The sequence below is a fragment of the Ranitomeya imitator genome, chromosome 7 (assembly GCF_032444005.1).
Source record: "Ranitomeya imitator isolate aRanImi1 chromosome 7, aRanImi1.pri, whole genome shotgun sequence".
NCBI classification, from domain to species: Eukaryota; Metazoa; Chordata; class Amphibia; order Anura; family Dendrobatidae; genus Ranitomeya; species Ranitomeya imitator.
In genome coordinates, this window is record NC_091288.1 from 113,657,434 (window position 1) to 113,677,408 (window position 19,975).

The window sequence follows — 19,975 nt, forward strand, 5'->3', positions numbered from 1 at the left end:
AAGTCCACCGCAGAGAAATGCAAAAATCTCCACACCTAACTAAAGGTGTGGAGGGCAAACTCTGCTGCCCAGAGCTTCCAGTTTAGCTAAATAGATCCATACTGATAAACTGGACAAATGAGCAAAAAACAAGACAGTACAAAACAACAAGTCCACAATAAGTGAACTGCAAAGGACACGGAAGGACTTAGCTTTGCAGAACTTGGTCAGAAAGTCAGGACAATCCAAAGAGCAATGACTCCAGGCAGAGACAATTGACAACTGGCATTGAATGAGGGCTAAGGCCAGACTAATATAGCCGAGCCCAAAGGACAATCAAAGGAAACAGCTGAGAAGCTAAATCCAAGAAGCAGTCATAACACTAAAGACCACAGGAGGAGCCCAAGAGCAGAACTCACAAAAATACTACTTACAACCAAGAACGGAATTCACAACATGATTGGAGCTAATTTTCCATTTAAAAAGCCAAATGGGGTGCCCTCCCTTCCGAGCCCTGCCGTGCGCCCAAACAGTGGTTTACCCCCACATATGGGGTATCTGCGTACTCAGGACAAACTGGACAACAACATTTGGGGTCCAATTTCTCCTATTACCCTTGGCAAAATAGGAAATTCCAGGCTAAAAAATCATTTTGAGGAAAGAAAAATTATTTTTTATTTTCATGGCTCTGCGTTATAAACATCTGTGAAGCACCTGGGGGTTTAAAATGCTCAGTATGCATCTTGATAAGTTCCTTGGGGGGTCTAGTTTCCAAAATGGGGTCATTTGTGGGGGAGCTTCAATTCTTAGGCACACAGGGGCTCTCCAAACGTGACATGGTGTCCGCTAACAATTGGAGCTAATTTTCCATTCAAAAAGTCAAAAGGCGCGCCTTCCCTTCCGAGCCCTGCCGTGTGCCCAAACAGTGGTTTACCCCCACATATGAGGTATCGGCGTACTCGGGAGAAATTGCCCAACACATTTTAGGATCCATTTTATCCTGTTACCCATGTGAAAATGAAAATATTGAGGCTAAAAGAATTTTTTTGTGAAAAAAAGTACTTTTTCATTTTTGCAGATCAATTTGCGAAGCACCTGAGGGTTTAAAGTGCTCACTAGGCATCTAGATAAGTTCCTTGGGGGGTCCAGTTTCCAAAATGGGGTCACTTGTGGGGGAGCTCCAATGTTTAGGCACACAGGGTCTCTCCAAACGCGACATGGTGTCCGCTAATGATGGAGATAATTTTTCATTCAAAAAGTCAAATGGCGCTCCTTCCCTTCCGAGCTTTACCATGTGCCCAAACAGTGGTTTACCCCCACATGTGAGGTATCGGTGTACTCAGGAGAAATTGCCCAACAAATTTTAAGATCCATTTTATCCTGTTACCCATGTGAAAATGAAAAAATTGAGGCTAAAAGAATTTTTTTGTGAAAAAAAAGTACTTTTTCATTTTTACGGATCAATTTGTGAAGCACCTGGGGGTTTAAAGTGCTCACTATGCATCTAGATAAGTTCCTTGGGGCGTCTAGTTTCCAAAATGGGGTCACTTGTGGGGGAACTCCAATTTTTAGGCACACGGGGGCTCTCCAAACGTGACATGGTGTCCGCTAAAGAGTGCAGCCAATTTTTCATTCAAAAAGTCAAATGGCGCTCCTTCCCTTCCAAGCCCTGCCGTGCGCCCAAACAGTGGTTTACCCCCACATATGAGGTATCAGCGTACTCAGGACAAATTGGACAACAACTTTCGTGGTTCAGTTTCTCCTTTTACCATTGGGAAAATAAAAATTTGTTTTCCTTCCATGTTGCTTCTGCTGCTGTGAAGTACCTGAAGGGTTAATAAACTTCTTGAATGTGATTTTGGGCACCTTGAGGGGTGCAGTTTTTAGAATGGTGTCACTTTTGGGTATTTTCAGCCATATAGACCCCTCAAACTGACTTCAAATGTGAGGTGGTCCCTAAAAAAAATGGTTTTGTAAATTTCGTTGTAAAAATGAGAAATCGCTGGTCAAATTTTAACCCTTATAACTTCCTAGCTAAAAAAAAAATTTGTTTCCAAAATTGTGCTGATGTAAAGTAGACATGTGGGAAAAGTTATTTATTAACTATTTTGTGTCACATAACTCTCTGGTTTAACATAATAAAAATTCAAAATGTGAAAATTGCGAAATTTTCAAAATTTTCGCCAAATTTCCGTTTTTATCACAAATAAACACAGAATTTATTGACCTAAATTTACCACTAACAAGAAGCCCAATATGTCACGAAAAAACAATCTCAGAACCGCTAGGATCCGTTGAAGCGTTCCTGAGTTATTACCTCATAAAGGGACACTGGTCAGAATTGCAAAAAACGGCAAGGTCATTAAGGTCAAAATAGGCTGGGTCATGAAGGGGTTAAGAAGATATCGCGCTGTCAACTTTCCCCTAGTTATTAGTCTGCGGACACGCCCTCACCGTGGACACGCCCTCGCCGTGGACACGCCCTCGTCGTAGCGCCCTCTCCACAACATCTCACTGATGGACACGCCGCGCACGCCCAGGTCACGCCTTCTTTTCGCAGTTGTCCGCCCCTTTCATTTGGGGTCATGTTTCGTGGGGTGCTCTGACTGGCCACCTGTCTTCAGTGGCGTCTCTTCTATTGGTTGGAGGTGGATCAGCTGCTGAGAAGGCGTGGTCAAGGGAGATCAGGGAAGTGAGTTGTCTTGTTCTACGGTTAGTGCCTTCGCAGCGCTGCAGTGACCGGAGTCTGACGCCTTTGTCCGGCATTCATCCGCCAGGTAATTAGCGCTGTGTGCGGACGATGCCTGTCGCTGCGTACCTGCGTTTACAGTGCAGGACGCCTACATTACACTGGGGCTGGCTCTGTGAGCACGGCAGGGGTCGGGGGGGATCTGTCATCTGCCCCAGGGATATATCCGCCCGATGACAGAAGTGGCAGGATCGCCAGCCATGATGGTTCTGTGCCGCCCTCTCTGCCCCGGGATCCTGCTGTCCTGGGAGTGGCACCGGGTGATCGGCTGTTACCTCAGTACAACGCTGCCTGGGGCAGGACTGGCAAGTCATTGTGGGGTCAGGAGCTGTCATACTGTGGGTGCTACAGAGCCCAGGGGAGGGGCTGGTCATTGGTGGTGATGACTGGTCAGTGGTGGTGATGGCTGGTCAGTGGTGGTGATGGCTGGTCAGTGGTGGTGATGGCTGGTCAGTGGTGGTGATGGCTGGTCAGTGGTGGTGATGGCTGGTCAATGGTGGTGATGGCTGGTCAGTGGTGATGGCTGGTCAGTGGTGGTGATGGCTGGTCAGTGGTGATTGGCTGGTCAGTGGTGGTGATGGCTGGTCAGTGGTGGTGATGGCTGGTCAGTGGTGGTGATGGCTGGTCAGTGGTGGTGATGGCTGGTCAGTGGTGGTGATTGGCTGGTCAGTGGTGGTGATTGGCTGGTCAGTGGTGGCGATGGCTGGTCAGTGGTGGCGGTGGCTGGTCAGTGGTGGCGGTGGCTGGTCAGTGGTGGCGGTGGCTGGTCAGTGGTGGCGGTGGCTGGTCAGTGGTGGCGGTGGCTGGTCAGTGGTGGCGGTGGCTGGTCAGTGGTGGCGGTGGCTGGTCAGTGGTGGCGGTGGCTGGTCAGTGGTGGCGGTGGCTGGTCAGTGGTGGCGGTGGCTGGTCAGTGGTGGCGGTGGCTGGTCAGTGGTGGTGGCTGGTCAGTGGTGGTGACTGGTCAGTGGTGGTGATGGGCTGGCTGGTCAGTGGTGGTGATGGCTGGTCAGTGGTGATGATGGGCTGGCTGGTCAGTGGTGATGGCTGGTCAGTGGTGGTGATGGGCTGGCTGGTCAGTGGTGGTGACTGGTCAGTGGTGGTGATGGCTGGTCAGTGGTGATGACTGGTTAGTGGCCCAGGGGGAGGGGGCTGGTCACATTTCAGGCTGCTTCTTCTATTTAGTAGTTTTTCAGGCGGTTACCGAGCAGAGCCACCTGAGACGTGGTGTGCACATACCCCAAGGCCCAGGAGAATGTGATCTTTGCTCAGTCTCATCCTTGGATTGATAAATAGGCCAAAGTACAAGGCTGTCACCAGATAAGAGGCACACGTGTACAACAGCGGACGTGTGGGTGTATGACGATCAATAATCTCCACCGCATGGAATGAGTAGGCTAATGGCAGGTGCAGACAGGCGTGTCTTGTGAGAACATTGGGCCGACCGACCCAACTCTGATCAGTGTCAGACATTGATACAAAGTGTGATCTGATTCTCAGATGTGGAGAAAAGAATTTCAGAAAGCTGATAAATGCCAAAATGCTGTGCGATCCCTGCTGCCGGGTAGGGTCTCCCCCGGCTTATCAATGATTCTGAAGGTATGGGAGAGGGGTGTTGATTACTGCATCATTTAGGCAACTATGTGCATGGATATCGCACCAAGGACAAGTCCATTCTGGCATCCAGGTGAACAGAATAGTCAGATATCCAGTAGTCCTTCCATCAGGGGGCTATCAAAGTGCCCCTCTCCACATTTCATCACGTACTGTTCCCACCCTTATCTGTTTGGCCACTGGGTATGGAGACCACCTAATAAATCAATACCGTGCTTATGACAAAATAATCATTTACAGAATAATACAGAAAATGTGAGGTAAATCGGCACCTGCTGAATTTGGCTTACACTTCTCTATAGTTAAAGGAGTGTTCCCAAATTATCTCCTATTCACAGGACAGGGGATAATAATGTTTCCAATTACTGGGGGTCTGACCGCCGTGGCCTCCAGAACCATCTGAATGGAGCGGAGGTCTTTCATGCGCACTCTTTTCATTCATTCCTGGTTATTGAGACTGGTGGGCACCAGGGCAGTCAGACCCCCTGCGATTTGAAAGTTTTCCCCCTATACTCTGAATAGGCGACACTTTTTCAACTTGACAACACACCTTTAGTCCTGGGATATTTCTTTGTCAGCCAGATGCCATAAACTAATACATATGCCCCCTTGATAACAAACCATGTTTGTGTGCTTGTCCAAAAATGTACAATACCACTGGGCTTTCTTGTTTCCCCTTATTTTCTTGTTTTCTGTATCCCTTTCAGGCCACGGTCACACATTCAGTATTTAGTCAGTATTTTACATCAGTATTTGTTCTACTCCTGATTTTGGCTTCCAAACCTAATGTAAAATAGTGACCGTGTGAACGTGGCCTCAGAAGGAGATTTGTTCTTCTTTCCCCATGTCGGGAGACTAGTGATATACGCTGAGGCTACATGTCAGAGTATGTGTCATGTCATCTTGAAGCGTCTCCTCCATTTATTATCTTCACTTGTTTGTTTTTCCTATGCAGCATGTCCAAGAAAATCCCAGGTGGCTCCGTGGTGGAGATGCAGGGAGATGAGATGACCCGTGTCATTTGGGATCTGATTAAGGAGAAGCTTATTCTTCCTTACGTGGAGCTGGATTTGCACAGGTACTTCTCTCATCATTTGTCTATGTAAAGTTGTAGCTGTTCCACTGAACTGGTTAATAATCTGGCTATGGCTAAACTTCCCGCTGCCCTCAGCAGACCTATGTAAAATGATCCAGCTGGTTGTGTACCCAGACTAGGTCTTTATTTTACGTGCCGTTGTATTGCAAAACTGGTCATAAGTTTTGGCTGTTAATGTGTACTGGCTAAACCTAAGCTAGAAGACAGCTTTCTGGCCCAATGTTAACTCTTTTGAGCATCTTGGAGCATAACCTCTGAATCTTACCTAAATGAGTATTTTCAAGTTTGGAAGTTTTCCTTATCCAAGGGATAGGGAATAACTTCCCAACCGCTGGGACCCCCATCGATCCTGAGAAGAGGGGCTCTGAGCCCTGTATGAAAGGAGCACTGGTCGATCACGTGCACTGCCCCTCCTCCAATCATTCTTAATGGGACTGCTGGAGATAGCCGCTCTCTGCGTTTGGCCGGTATTCGGCACTCCCTCATTTATTTTTTTAAATATTTTACTCATACAGCACCATTATTCGGCACTTTCCCCATTGGGGCTCACAATCTAGAGTTCCTATCAGTATGTCTTTGGAATGTGGGAGGAAACCCACGCAAACACAGGGATAACATACAAACTCCTTGCAGATGTTGTCCTTGGTGGGACTTGAACCCAGGACCCCAGTGCTGCAATGCTAACCACTGAGCCACCATGCTGCCCAAGAATTAATGGCGCACCAGTGTACATGATTGACCACTGCTCTATTCATATCTGGCTCTGAAGAGATCTCAGGATCAGTGGGGGGTCCCAGTGATCGGAAAGTTATCTCCTAGTCAATGGTTAGGGGATAACTTCCAAACTTGAAAATTCCTCTTTAATTCATACCCCTACTATGAATAACAGAGGTGTTGTGAATGGACCCTACAATAACTACTAATTATAGGTGTGACAGAAAACCCTCTGATGCAGATTTTGTGGTGGATCCATGGAAAACCTACTTGTGTTCAATGTGGAAATTGCCGCAACTTTAATTCAGTGGTGAAATCTGCTGTGAAAATCCAGAGAAAGAATTGACATGCTGCAGATTTATGTCCCACGTCACATGTCTGGGTTTGGGAGTATTTTCTTTTTTTGTGCAGTACATGAATGGCTGGCTGTAATAGGCTGTAATGTTCCACTTGTAAATTAGGTCAGAAAATGCAACCTGTGTCCATTAACAGTGAACATGCCGACGGCTACTTACCCCAGTAATATCCACTGTGGTAATAATAATAATAATTTTTATTTATATAGCGCCAACATATTCCGCAGCGCTTTACAAATTATAGAGGGGACTTGTACAGACAATAGACATTACAGCATAACAGAAATACAGTTCAAAACAGATACCAGGAGGAGTGAGGGCCCTGCTCGCAAGCTTACAAACTATGAGGAAAAGGGGAGACACGAGAGGTGGATGGTAACAATTGCTTTAGTTATTCGGACCAGCTATAGTGTAAGGCTCAGGTGTTCATGTAAAGCTGCATGAACCAGTATGTAGCAGTACAGACACAGAGGGCTAATACTGCATAAAGTGTATGAGAACATGATGCGAGGAACTTTTTTTTTTTTTTTTATTATAAATAGGCCACACAGGGATCGTTAGGTTAATGCATTGAGGCGGTAGGCCAGTCTGAACAAATTAGTTTTTAGGGTACGCTTAAAACTGTGGGGATTGGGGATTAATCGTATTAACCTAGGTAGTACATTCCAAAGAATCGGCGCAGCACGTGTAAAGTCTTGGAGACGGGAGTGGGAGGTTCTGATTATTGAGGATGCTAACCTGAGGTCATTAGCGGAGCGGAGGGCACGGGTAGGGTGGTAGACTGATACCAGGGAGGAGATGTAGGGTGGTGCTGAGCCATGGAGTGCTTTGTGGATGAGGGTAGTAGTTTTGTACTGGATTCTGGAGTGGATGGGTAGCCAGTGTAATGACTGGCACAGGGTAGAGGCATCGGTGTAACGGTTGGTGAGGAATATGATCCTGGCTGCAGCATTCAGGACAGATTGGAGCGGGGAGAGTTTTGCAAGAGGGAGGCCGACTAGTAGAGAGTTACAATAGTCCAGACGAGAATGAATAAGTGAAACAGTAAGAGTTTTTGCAGAGTCGAAAGTAAGAAAAGGGCGAATTCTAGAAATGTTTTTGAGATGCAGGTAAGAAGAGCGAGCCAGTGATCGGATGTATGGGGTGAATGAAAGGTCAGAATCAAGGATGACCCCAAGGCAGCGGGCATGTTGCTTTGGAGTAATGGTGGAACCGCACACGGAGATGGCAATGTCAGGCAAAGGTAGGTTAGTAGAGGGAGAGAACACGAGGAGTTCAGTTTTTGACAGGTTTAGTTTCAGATAGAGGGAGGACATGATGTTAGAGACAGCGGTAAGACAATCACTGGTGTTTTCTAAAAAGGTCGGTGTGATATCAGGAGAAGAAGTGTATAATTGGGTGTCGTCAGCATAGAGATGGTACTGCAAACCAAATCTACTGATTGTTTGTCCAATAGGGGCAGTATACAACGAGAAGAGGAGGGGACCTAGGACTGATCCTTGAGGAACCCCAACAGTAAGGGGAAGGTGAGAGGAGGAGGAACCAGCAAAACATACAGTGAAGGATCGGTCAGAGAGATAGGAGGAGAACCAGGAGAGAACGGTGTCCTTGAGGCCGATGGAGCGGAGCATAGTGAGGAGGAGCTGATGATCCACAGTGTCGAATGCTGCAGAGAGATCCAAGAGAATTGGCATGGAGTAGTGACCATTAGATTTAGCTGTTAGTAGGTCATTAGAGACTTTAGTGAGGGCAGTTTCAGTAGAGTGTAAAGAGCGGAAGCCAGATTGAAGAGGGTCGAGAAGAGAGTTATCTGAGAGATAGCGGGTAAGACGGGAGTGGACCAGGCGTTCGAGGAGTTTAGAGATGAAGGGAAGATTAGAGACAGGTCTATAATTAGCGGCACAGTTTTGATCGAGGGATGGTTTTTTAAGTAATGGATGTATGATGGCATGCTTAAATGAGGAGGGAAAAATACCGGAAGTGAGGGAAAGGTTGAATATTTTTGTTAGGTGAGAGGTGACAGCCGGGGAAAGGGACTGGAGGAGATGTGATGGAATGGGGTCACTGGTGCAAGTGGTCGGGCGAGAAGATGCAAGGAGCCTGCTTACTACTTCTTCTGTAACTGCTTCAAAGTCAGAGAGTGAACTAGATGAAGTGGGGGAGGGAGGACAGTGCATGGTATGAAGAGATTGGGAGATGATTTCCTGTCGAATGTGGTCAATTTTTTCTTTGAAGTAATTGGCCAGATCGTCAGCGCGGAGATCCGTGGTTGGGGCCTGCTCTCTTGGGTTGAGTAGGGACTGGAACGTGTCAAAGAGACGTTTAGGGTTATTGGACAGGGAGGTGATGAGGGTGTTGAAGTAGGTTTGTTTGGAGAGGTGAAGGGCAGAATTGTATGTCTTTAGCATGAACTTATAATGGATGAAATCTTCGGGTAGATTAGATTTTCTCCACAGACGTTCTGCGCACCTGGAGCACCGCTGCAGGAAACGTGTTTGCAGCGTGTGCCACGGTTGTTGCCGTCTGTGCTGAGTTGTTTTATGTATAGGAGGAGCAGCTTCATCCAGAGCACTTTGCAGGGTTTCATTGTAATGCTTCAATGCAGAATCAGGACATGAGATGGAGGAGATAGGGGCCAATGAGGACTGCAAGTTCTTCATAAGTTTCTGGGTGTTAATGGCCTGTATGTTTCTATAAGTGTGGAAAGTGGGGGTGACCTGAGCGGGATGGCAGTTCTTGATAGAGAATGAAAGAAGGTTGTGGTCAGAGAGCGGGAGAGGGGAGTTTGTGAAATCATCCACTGAGCAAAGCCGGGAGAAGACCAAGTCAAGGGAGTTTCCATCTTCATGTGTTGGAGAGTTAGTATGCTGCGAGAGGCCGAAAGAGGATAGCGATAAAAGGTGAGAAGCAGATGGGGAGAGGGGAGAGGCAATGGGGATGTTGAAATCACCCATGATAAGGGTGGGGGTGTCACAGGAAAGTGTGGAAGCCAGGTGGCAAAGTGATCAAGAAACTGATTGGAGGGGCCGGGAGGACGATACACCACCGCCACTCGCATGGAGAAGGGGACGTAGAGTCTGACCACATGGACCTCAAAGGAAGGGAAGACAAGTGAGGGTACTTGGGGGATAACTTGGAAAGTACAACTATAGATAAACTATATCTATAAAGTATGGTAAAACTATAGATTGTAATAGAAAGTGCAGGATTACCAGGATCCATGCAAAAACTGGTGAGTGGCTTATTTGGTCTCCATGACAGACAATACAAGGGGTACCCCCCCCTCACAAAAAAAAAAAGAGAATGACTTAAAAACGTTTTATTCAAGATACATCTTGAAAACATTAATTCCCTTCAAAATCCTGTCCACGTGATGATTATGCACTTGTCGAAATGGTTTTTCCACTGTTCAAACATTTTTGTAGCAATTCTCGTTTTTTTGGGGGTACCCCCTTGTGCACCGTTTATCGGACAGAGGCTTTTCAGTACTTGAGAAAGGTCTCACTACAGGCCTATACGTAGGGTATTGTCTACCATGGAGTTCATGGAAACTGCCCTCCTGGTTCTGTGTGGTGCTGGGGAACGTCTCCCTTTCTTCTGTATGGTCTCCTGGCTTTGGGCATGAGGCGTATGTGCACGTACATCCCGACACATTATAATATACTGCCCCCGCCGGTTGCTGCAGTCCGGCGGTGTGTGGTTTCATGTCGGTATGATACTGTGGTTGCACTTATTGTTCTAAATTTTGAACCATGGTGAATTTTCAGTCGGATGTGAAACTTGAATTCTAAACCTCTTGTCTTATTTAATGTGCTGAGATATAAATGAAACGTATCAGAGTCAATGCGCTAGTGGCGATCCACCTAGTGCCATACATGTGGAGGTGCAAGAGCCTGCAGGTCATTACCGCCAAGCACCCTTTTTTTCATGAACACTTCTGTCACCTGTAAAAAAAATGTATTAACAGTTTTCCTCCAAACGTGTTTCACTGTGCTATCGACATCTACATGGGTTTTGGGTAAAGGCATAGTAGCAGTAATATAGCACTCTCCTGAGCTCTGTGTGTAATCTCCATGGAGCATAGCATTCTTCCATTTGGGGATGATGATGCTGCCGCCCTTTACTTTAGTATGATTGGCAGATCTAACAGCCGATCTACTGATGGGCCATACCAAGCACGGCTTTGAGCAGCACCTGCTCACTCGGTCTGTGGCATCTTCATTGTCGTCTCCCATGAGGTCGGTGTCTGTGTCGACCCTTATTCTGAGACTGGTTGTAATTAACTGTTATTACTATGGAGTACATTACTGGCCGATATTATTAATTAACATGGACCAATTATTGGATTGTACAAAGCAATAGTATTTTGTTTAGTCACCCAGGACTCGGTTAATGCTAAAGCAGCCACTAGCTTCTAACTGTACGTTAGTCAGTGTAGTGAAAAGAAACCTTGCTTGAGCCTTTAACACGCCATCCAATGCTGGGCTGCTCTTTCTTGTAACTTTTTAAAATCGGAATTTGCTGAGGGTGCGCTCGCTTGCCTTCCTGAGGGTGGGTGCGCTCGCTCGCCTTCCTGAGGGTGGGTGCGCTCGCTCGCCTTCCTGAGGGTGGGTGCGCTCGCTCGCCTTCCTGAGGGTGGGTGCGCTCGCCTTCCTGAGGGTGGGTGCGCTCGCTCGCCTTCCTGAGGGTGGGTGCGCTCGCTCGCCTTCCTGAGGGTGGGTGTGCGCTCGCTCGCCTTCCTGAGGGTGGGTGCGCTCGCTCGCCTTCCTGAGGGTGCACTCACACAACCATATATTACAGTCCATGTTGCAGCTGCAATTTCCAGCTTGACCTGCTGTCTTCTGACCCCTACAAACAGCCGCGTAGGCATAGCTGGGGCCACCAGGTCAGCACGCTGCTTACTAGGAGAACCTTTCCCCTAGTCTCTGCTTTGTAATTGAGGCTGGCCTGGTTATTGTGCAGAGACTTTGAACAGATGAAGGAACCAGCTTTTCTACCACAAGTGTTGCATTAGCTAACTGCCTCATCTTTAACCAGCTTGGATCTAGGGAAAAGTTCACAGGGTTGGGCCAATTCCTTCAGTCCTCTGGTGTAGGATGACTAGTGCATATTAATTCTTTAATAGTTATGCAGAGACTAGTTTCAGCAGCACAATATCTGCATGATCTGCACACTCACATCCAGAAAATCTGTAGGCATAGGTCACTGGTGCAGATACAAGACCCAGGTAGGAGGCTGTCTTAGCAGCACACCACTCCGACCAGAACCAACAGAAAAGAGCATATAGATGTGAAATTTATGTGTTTGTGACTAAAAGAGCCATCTTGTACAGCACTAATGCTGCATTCTGACAAGGTGGCTCTTTGTTATTATTCCTTGCACTACAGAAATAATCGCTTTTGAATTTGGTTCCTCATACCTTCAAATCGTCCGGGGGCAGGTCTTTGCCCCCCTGATCCAGACACAACAGAGCCGTCACTCTGCGAGAAGGGCGCAGTTGTCCAGGCGCTTGTGCGGTCATATTCTGCCTTGGGCATGCACAGTTCGAGATCCCGCGCGTGCACGCAAGTGCAGTAAACAAGACATCAAGTGATGTCAGTGGTCGGGCAGTACCCCTTTGCTAGAGACACAGTTCTTCCTAAAGCTGTTCCTATCCGAATGGGGTCCCACCTGTTTCTGTATTCCAGTCGTACCTGCCATTGACCCAGTTCTTCCTGAATCTTTCTGCCTGTCCAGTCTGAACTGGGTCCTACACCTGCTTGCCTGTATAGCAGTTGTGTCCGCCAGCAGCATCATATCTTGTTGGAGGTCAGTCCTGGTGTAGCACCTGGTCACGCCTTCCTGGGCCCTCCTCGGGTCGCCGCATCGTCAGTTGCCGTGCATTCAGGGTCAGTCTTGTGGAGGCATTTAGTCATGCCCCTCCAAGCTCTCCTTAGTCCACAGCAGAGTGAGTCCACGGCCCACGCTTGCGCTCAACAGTCCGATCGGGAGTTTACTCTAACGTGCATGCTCTTTGGATAGCCTTGTCGTGCTCTGGCAGAATACATAGCCGTGTCATTAGCACTGTTCTCTGGGAAGGCTGACTATTTAGCTGTATATCAATCTCTAACAGAGCTGGCTACATCTTAATGTATAGTGTGATAATACCGGTGCTATTCCCAGTGTAGCTATCGTATAACCGAGACGTTGCGAGTGGTTTTCCCCTTTAAAATATTAGTTGATCAAGAATGTAGAAGGTATTGTATGGATACCCGGTGTACCCGAGCTGTATTTGCCCTTTTCGTACTTTCCTAATTATTTGTGCTGTCTCTAGGGCTCATGTATATAGTGCAGTCATATTGTAGTTTTCCTGTATATCCCAGAGTGTGTAACAACTAGTTATTTGTATAAAAAGGTTTGGAGCGGCAGCGCTGCCTCAGGTCTGCACCCGTCTATAGAATCACCTCTTGTATCCAAAATCCTGACACCAACTTGTCAGATGGCACTGGCGCCCAGAGGACACCTTATTGTGGTCATAGAAATTACTACATGGCCACGTTTCATGTCTTAGACGCAGTTGAACCTTTCTCTCTTTCACAGATGCTAAGATCTGACTATAAGACAGAACGTCCCGCCGTGTATTAACAGTAACGTGTTCATCACAGACCAGCACATCTTTTTCTAAATTTGAGGTTGTGGCACAAAGCCTGCAACCCATGGCGTGCAAGCTGTAACTATACCCAGATGATACAGTCGGAACTTTGGTTACAGGGGAATATCTGGGTTAATTAAAAATCGGCCCACAGGCAGCAATACTACAAAGGTAAGAGACTAGGATGGCTCCTCCAATCCATCCCAGCCATTGCTGCTCTCGCCGATTCTCCCCGCTTGTCTCCTGGTTACATCGGCTGCAGATGTCTCTGCCTGTTTACCCCATGTGACAACTACAGCCAATAAGAGGTGTCAGAGGTGTAGAGCATAGGACCGCTGATTGGCTGCAGTGGTTACATGGACTGTTACAGCTGCAGCCAATGTACACAGAAGACCAGCCGGATGAATCGGGGACAACGAGCTGGAACGGAAGAGAGTAAAAGTATGCACAGATCTTAATGAACAACCAAAACAAAATCTAGGTACAGGGCCTTTATAAATTTACAACCGAAAAACAAAACCCCTAAAAACATATCTTTATTAAATATTAACCTTAAAATACAATACTCACAGCACCTAGAGGCAGACAAACAAAGATATCGATTGGATGAAAAAATGGAATAGGGAGAAATTGGGGACTAATTTGCCTGCACAGTTTCCTGCCTCGCCATGTTGGTTAGCACCCTAGTAATATGAAATTTAAGGTTCGTATTTAATCTTTTGGTTGTATACAATTCTTAACTACCTGTTTTAGCTGTATAGCTTTCCATGGGCTGATGTTTAATTAACTATCTATCAGTCCAAAAAATCAGAGGCAGCACACCATTGTAGATTAAAGTATGGTAGATACTCAAAATGTCATAGCCCATTATGGGGCAACACTTCGGCCCGTGGAGAGCCTTTCTCTCTCTCTCTCTTTCTATCTCTCTTTCTTATGCCGAGACCCCTAATATTGCCACAAAAATCTGGGGAAATTTATTGACTCAAGTATAAGCCTGGGCTGGGAAATGCAGCAGCTACTGGTAAATTTCAAAAATAAAAATGAATATCAATAAAAGTAAAATTGATTGAGACATCAGTAGGTTAAATGTTTTTGAATATCCGTATTGAATCAGGAGCCCCATATAATGCATATAATGCTCCATACAGTTCATCATGGGCCCCAAAAGATGCTCCATGCAAAATACGCCCCCATATAAAGCTGCATAAAAGGTTGATGGCCCCATAAGATGCTCCATAGAATATTATGCCCCATATTCTGCTGTGATTGTCTTTTTTTTTCTTTTTTTCTTCATTCTCCCCTCTTGTCTTAGGCCCTCAAGACTTGCGATATTCACCTGTCCCCGTTCCACCGTCGCACGCCTCTCTGCAGTGACTGTTCAAGCAGAGGGTGCGCACTAAACACGTCATCGCGCCCTCTGACCTGAGCGTCACAGCCAGGTGAATATTGCATGGCTCACCCTCCCCCATCATACTCGCCCCCTCCTGGCGCGGTCCCTGCTTATCCGATGCAATGGTCTCTGGTGCCGGCAGCTTGTTCCTGTGTTCAGCGGTCACATGGTACCGCTCATTAAAGTAATAAATATGCGCTCCACCCCTATGGGAGTTGAGTCGCGTCCATATTCGTTATTTTAACCCCTTCCCGACCTTTGACGCCACGTAGGCGTCATGAAAGTCGGTGCCAATCCGACCCATGACGCCTATGTGGCGTCATGGAAAGATCGCGTCCCTGCAGATCGGGTGAAAGGGTTAACTCCCATTTCACCCGATCTGCAGGGACAGGGGGAGTGGTAGTTTAGCCCAGGGGGGGTGGCTTCACCCCCCCCGTGGCTACGATCGCTCTGATTGGCAGTTTCACTTTCAACAGCCAATCAGAGCGATTTATAATATTTCACCTATTATAACTGGTGAAATATTACAATCCAGCCATGGCCGATGCTGCAATATCATCGGCCATGGCTGGAAACAATAATGTGCCCCCACCCCACCCCACCGATCACCCCCCCAGCCCTCCGATCTGGCCGGTACACTGCTCCGGCTCCCCTCCGTCCTGTGCTCCGGCTCCCCCCGTGCTTTTGTCCGCTCCCCCCGTGCTTTTGTCCGCTCCCCCCGTGCTTTTGTCCGCTCCCCCCGTGCTTTTGTCCGCTCCCCCCGTGCTCCAATCACCCTCCCTGTGCTCCAATCACCCTCCCCGTGCTCCAATCACCCTCCCCGTGCTCCAATCCACCCTCCCCGTGCTCCAATCCACCCTCCCCGCGCTCCAATCCACCCTCCCCGCACTCCGTTCCACCCCCCCGTGCTCCGTTCCACCCCCCCGTGCTCCGTTCCACCCCCCCGTGCTCCGTTCCACCCCCCCGTGCTCCGTTCCACCCCTCCCGCGCTCCGATCCACCCCCCCATGCTCCGATTTCCCCCCCCCCCCCGTGCTCCCCCCACCCCATCATACTTACCGATCCTGCCGGGGTCTGTCCGTCTTCTCCCCGGGCGCCGCCATCTTCCAAAATGGCGGGCGCATACGCAGTGCGCCCGCCGAATCTGCCGGCTGGCAGATTCGTTCCAAAGTGCATTTTGGTCACTGAGATAGGTTATATCTCAGTGATCAGAATAAAAAAATAATAAATAACCCCCCCCCCTTTGTCACCCCCATAGGTAGGGACAATAAAAAATAAAGATTTTTTTTTTTTCCACTAATGTTAGAATAGGGTTAGGGTTAGGGCTAAGGTTTCGGTATGTGCACACGTATTCTGGTCCTCTGCAGATTTTTCCGCTGCGGATTTGATAAATCCGCAGTGCTAAACCGCTGCGTATTTATGGCGTATTTACCGAGTTTTTTCTGCGCATTTCACTGCGGTTTTACAACTGCGATTTTCTATTTGAGCAGTTGTAAAACCGCTGCGGAATCCGCACAAAGAAGTGACATGCTGCGGAATGTAAACCGCTGCGTTTCCGTGCAGTTTTTCCGCAGCATGTGTACAGCGATTTTTGTTTCCCATAGGTTTACATTGAACTGTAAACTCACGTGTGCCCAAACAGTGGTTTACCCCCACATATGGGGTACCAGCATACTCAGGATAAACTGCGCAACAATTACTGGGGTCCAATTTCTCCTGTTACCCTTGAGAAAATAAAAAATTGCTTGCTAAAACATCATTTTTGAGGAAAGAAAAATGATTTTTTATTTTCACGGCTCTGCGTTGTAAACGTCTGTGAAGCACTTGGGGGTTCAAAGTGCTCACCACATATCCAGATAAGTTCCTTGGTGGGTCTAGTTTCTAAAATGGGGTCACTTGTGGGGGGTTTCTACTGTTTAGGCACACCAGGGGCTCTGCAAACGCAACGTGACGCCCGCAGACCATTCCATCAAAGTCTGCATTTCAAAAGTCACTACTTCCCTTCTGAGCCACGACGTGTGTCCAAACAGTGGTTTACCTCCACACATGGGGTATCGGCGTACTCAGGAGAAACTGGACAACAACTTTTGGGGTCCAATTTCTCCTGTAACCCTTGGGAAAATAAAAAATTCTGGGCTAAATAATTACTTTTGAGGAATGAAAACGTATTTATTATTTTCACAGCTCTGCATTATAAACTTCTATGAAGCACTTGGGGGTTCAAAGTGCTCACCACACATCTAGATAAGTTCCTTTCGGGGTCTAGTTTCCAAAATGGGGTCACTTGTGGGGGGTTTCTACTGTTTAGCCACATCAGGGGCTCTGCAAAAGCAACGTGACGCCCGCAGAGCATTCCATCAAAGTCTGCATTTCAAAACGTCACTACTTCACTTCCGAGCCCCGACATGTGCCCAAACAGTGGTTTACCCCCACATATGGGGTATCAGCGTACTCAGGAGAAATTGGACAACAACTTTTGGGGTCAAATTTCTCCTGTTACCCTTGGGGAAAATAAAAAATTGCAGGCTAAAAGATCATTTTTGAGAAAATAATTTTTATTTTCATGGCTCTGCGTTATAAACTTCTGTGAAGCACTTGGGGGTTCAAAGTCCTCACCACACATCTAGATTAGTTCCTTTGGTGGACTAGTTTCCAAAATGGGGTCATTTGTGGGGGATCTCCAATGTTTAGGCACACAGGGGCTCTCCAAACGCAACATGGTGTCCGCTAACAATTGGAGCTAATTTTCCATTCAAAAAGTCAAATGGCGCGCCTTCCCTTCCGAGCCCTGCCGAGTGCCCAAACAGTGGTTTACCCCCACATATGAGGTATCGGCGTACTCGGGAGAAATTGCCCAACAAATTTTATGATCCATTTTATCCTATTGCCCATGTGAAAATGAAAAAATTGAGGCGAAAAGAATTTTTTTGTGAAAAAAAAAGTACTTTTTCATTTTTACGGATCAATTTGTGAAGCACCTGGGGGTTCAAAGTGCTCACTATGCATCTAGATAAGTTCCTTGGGGCGTCTAGTTTCCAAAATGGGGTCACTTGTGGGGGAGCTCCAATTTTTAGGCACACGGGGGCTCTCCAAACGTGACATGGTGTCCGCTAGAGAGTGGAGCCAATTTTTGATTCAAAAAGTCAAATGGCGCTCCTTCCCTTCCAAGCCCTGCCGTGCGCCCAAACAGTGGTTTACCCCCACATATGAGGTATCAGCGTACTCAGGACAAATTGGACAACAACTTTCGTGGTTCAGTTTCTCCTTTTACCATTGGGAAAATAAAAAAATTGTTGCTAAAAGATCATTTTTGTGACTAAAAAGTTAAATGTTCATTTTTTCCTTCCATGTTGCTTCTGCTGCTTTGAAGCACCTGAAGGGTTAATAAACTTCTTGAATGTGGTTTTGAGTACCTTGAGGGGTGCAGTTTTTAGAATGGTGTCACTTTTGGGTATTTTCAGCCATATAGACCCCTCAAACTGACTTCAAATGTGAGGTGGTCCCTAAAAAAAATGGTTTTGTAAATTTCGTTGTAAAAATGAGAAATCGCTGGTCAAATTTTAACCCTTATAACTTCCTAGCAAAAAAAAATTTTGTTTCCAAAATTGTGCTGATGTAAAGTAAACATGTGGGAAATGTTATTTATTAACTATTTTGAGTCACATAACTCTCTGGTTTAACAGAATAAAAATTCAAAATGTGAAAATTGCGAAATTTTCGCCAAATTTCCGTTTTTATCACAAATAAACGCAGAATTTATTGACCTAAATTTACCACTAACATGAAGCCCAATATGTCACGAAAAAACAATCTCAGAACCGCTAGGATCCGTTGAAGCGTTCCTGAGTTATTACCTCATAAAGGGACACTGGTCAGAATTGCAAAAAACGGCAAGGTCTTTAAGGTCAAAATAGGCTGGGTCATGAAGGGGTTAATGAGCGATACCACGTGACCGCTGAACACAGGAACAAGCTGCCGGTGTCAGAGACCATCTGAGAAGCAGGGACCGCTCCGGGAGCAGGCGAGTATAATGTGACAGCCGCCACTCCCCCGCCGACCCCCTGGGACAATGACTCGAGTATAAGTCGAGAGGGGCACTTTTAGCCTAAACAAATGGGCTGAAAATCTCTGCTTATACTCGAGTATATATGTAGGTAGGGTGCAGACGGCCCACAGGTACATACCAGTCCTAGTAAATACTTTTCCAAAAATGTTGAGGTCGCACACCAAATCCAAAGTTATAATGGGCTATATATAGTGTCTTGTTAAAGTATTCGGCTCCTTGGAACTTTTCAACCTTTTACCACATATCAGTCTTCAAACATAAAGATACCAAATGTAAATTTTTGGTGAAGAATCAACAAGTGGAACACAATTGTGAAGTTGAATGAAATTTATTGGTTGTTTTAAATTTTTGTGAAAATTCAAAAACTGAAAAGTGGGGTGTGCTATATTATTCGGCCCCTTTTTCTTTCAGTGCAGCAAAGTCACTCCAGAAGTTCATTGTGGATCTCTGAATGATCCAATGTTGTCCTAAATGCCTAATGATGATAAATATAATCCACCTGTGTGTAATAGTCTATAAATGCATCTGCTCTGTGATAGTCTCAGGCTTCTGTTTGAAGCACAGCGAGCATCATGAAGACCAAGGAACTTAACAGGCAGGTCCGTGATGCTGTTGTGAAGAAGTTTAAAGTTTTGGAAATCATTTTGTATCGAAATCCAGCTTTAAACATCCCAATGAGCACTGTGCAAGCAATCATATTGAAATGGAAGGCGTATCATACCACTGAAAATCTACCAAGACCCGGCCGTCCCTCTAAACTTTCATCTCAAACAAGGAGAAGACTGATCAGAAATGTAGCCAAGAGGCCCATGATCACTCTGGATGACTGCAGAGATCTACAGCTGAGGTGGGACAGTCTGTACAACAATCAGTCGTACACTGCACAAATCTGGCCTTTATGGAAGAGTGGCAAGAAGAAAGCCATTTCTCAAAGATATCCATAAAAAGTGTTCTTTAAAGTTTGCAACAAGCCACCTGGGAGACACACTAAACATGTGGAAGAAGGTGCTCTGGTCAGATGAAACCAAAATCGAACTTTTTGGCAACAATGCCAAACGATATGTTTGGCGTAAAGGCAACACAGCTCATCACCCTGAACACACCTTCCCCACTGTCAAACATGGTGGTGGCAGCATCATGGTTTGTGCCTGCTTTTCTTCAGCAGGGACAGGGAAGATGGTTAAAATTGATGGGAAGGTGGATGGAGCCAAATACTGGACCATTCTTGAAGAAAGCCTGTTGGAGTCTGTTAAAGACCTGAGACTGGGACAGAGATTTGTCTTCCAACAATACAATGATCACAAACATAAAACCAAATCTACAATGGAATGGTTCAAAAATAAACGTATCCAGGTGTTAGAATGGCCAAGTCAAAGCCCAGACC

General features: G+C 46.6%; 1 protein-coding gene across 1 annotated transcript in view; it reads left to right on the forward strand.

The window, feature by feature from the left end:
- The first annotated feature begins 2,643 nt into the window (after positions 1–2,643).
- IDH1 (isocitrate dehydrogenase (NADP(+)) 1) overlaps positions 2,644–19,975 on the forward strand; it is a 63,154-nt gene continuing 45,822 nt past the window's right edge. The window contains exons 1-2 of the mRNA XM_069733757.1: positions 2,644–2,756; positions 5,295–5,417. Of these exons, the coding sequence (XP_069589858.1) occupies positions 5,296–5,417 (122 nt within the window). The 5' untranslated portion in view covers positions 2,644–2,756; position 5,295. The remainder of the gene's footprint in view (positions 2,757–5,294; positions 5,418–19,975) is intronic.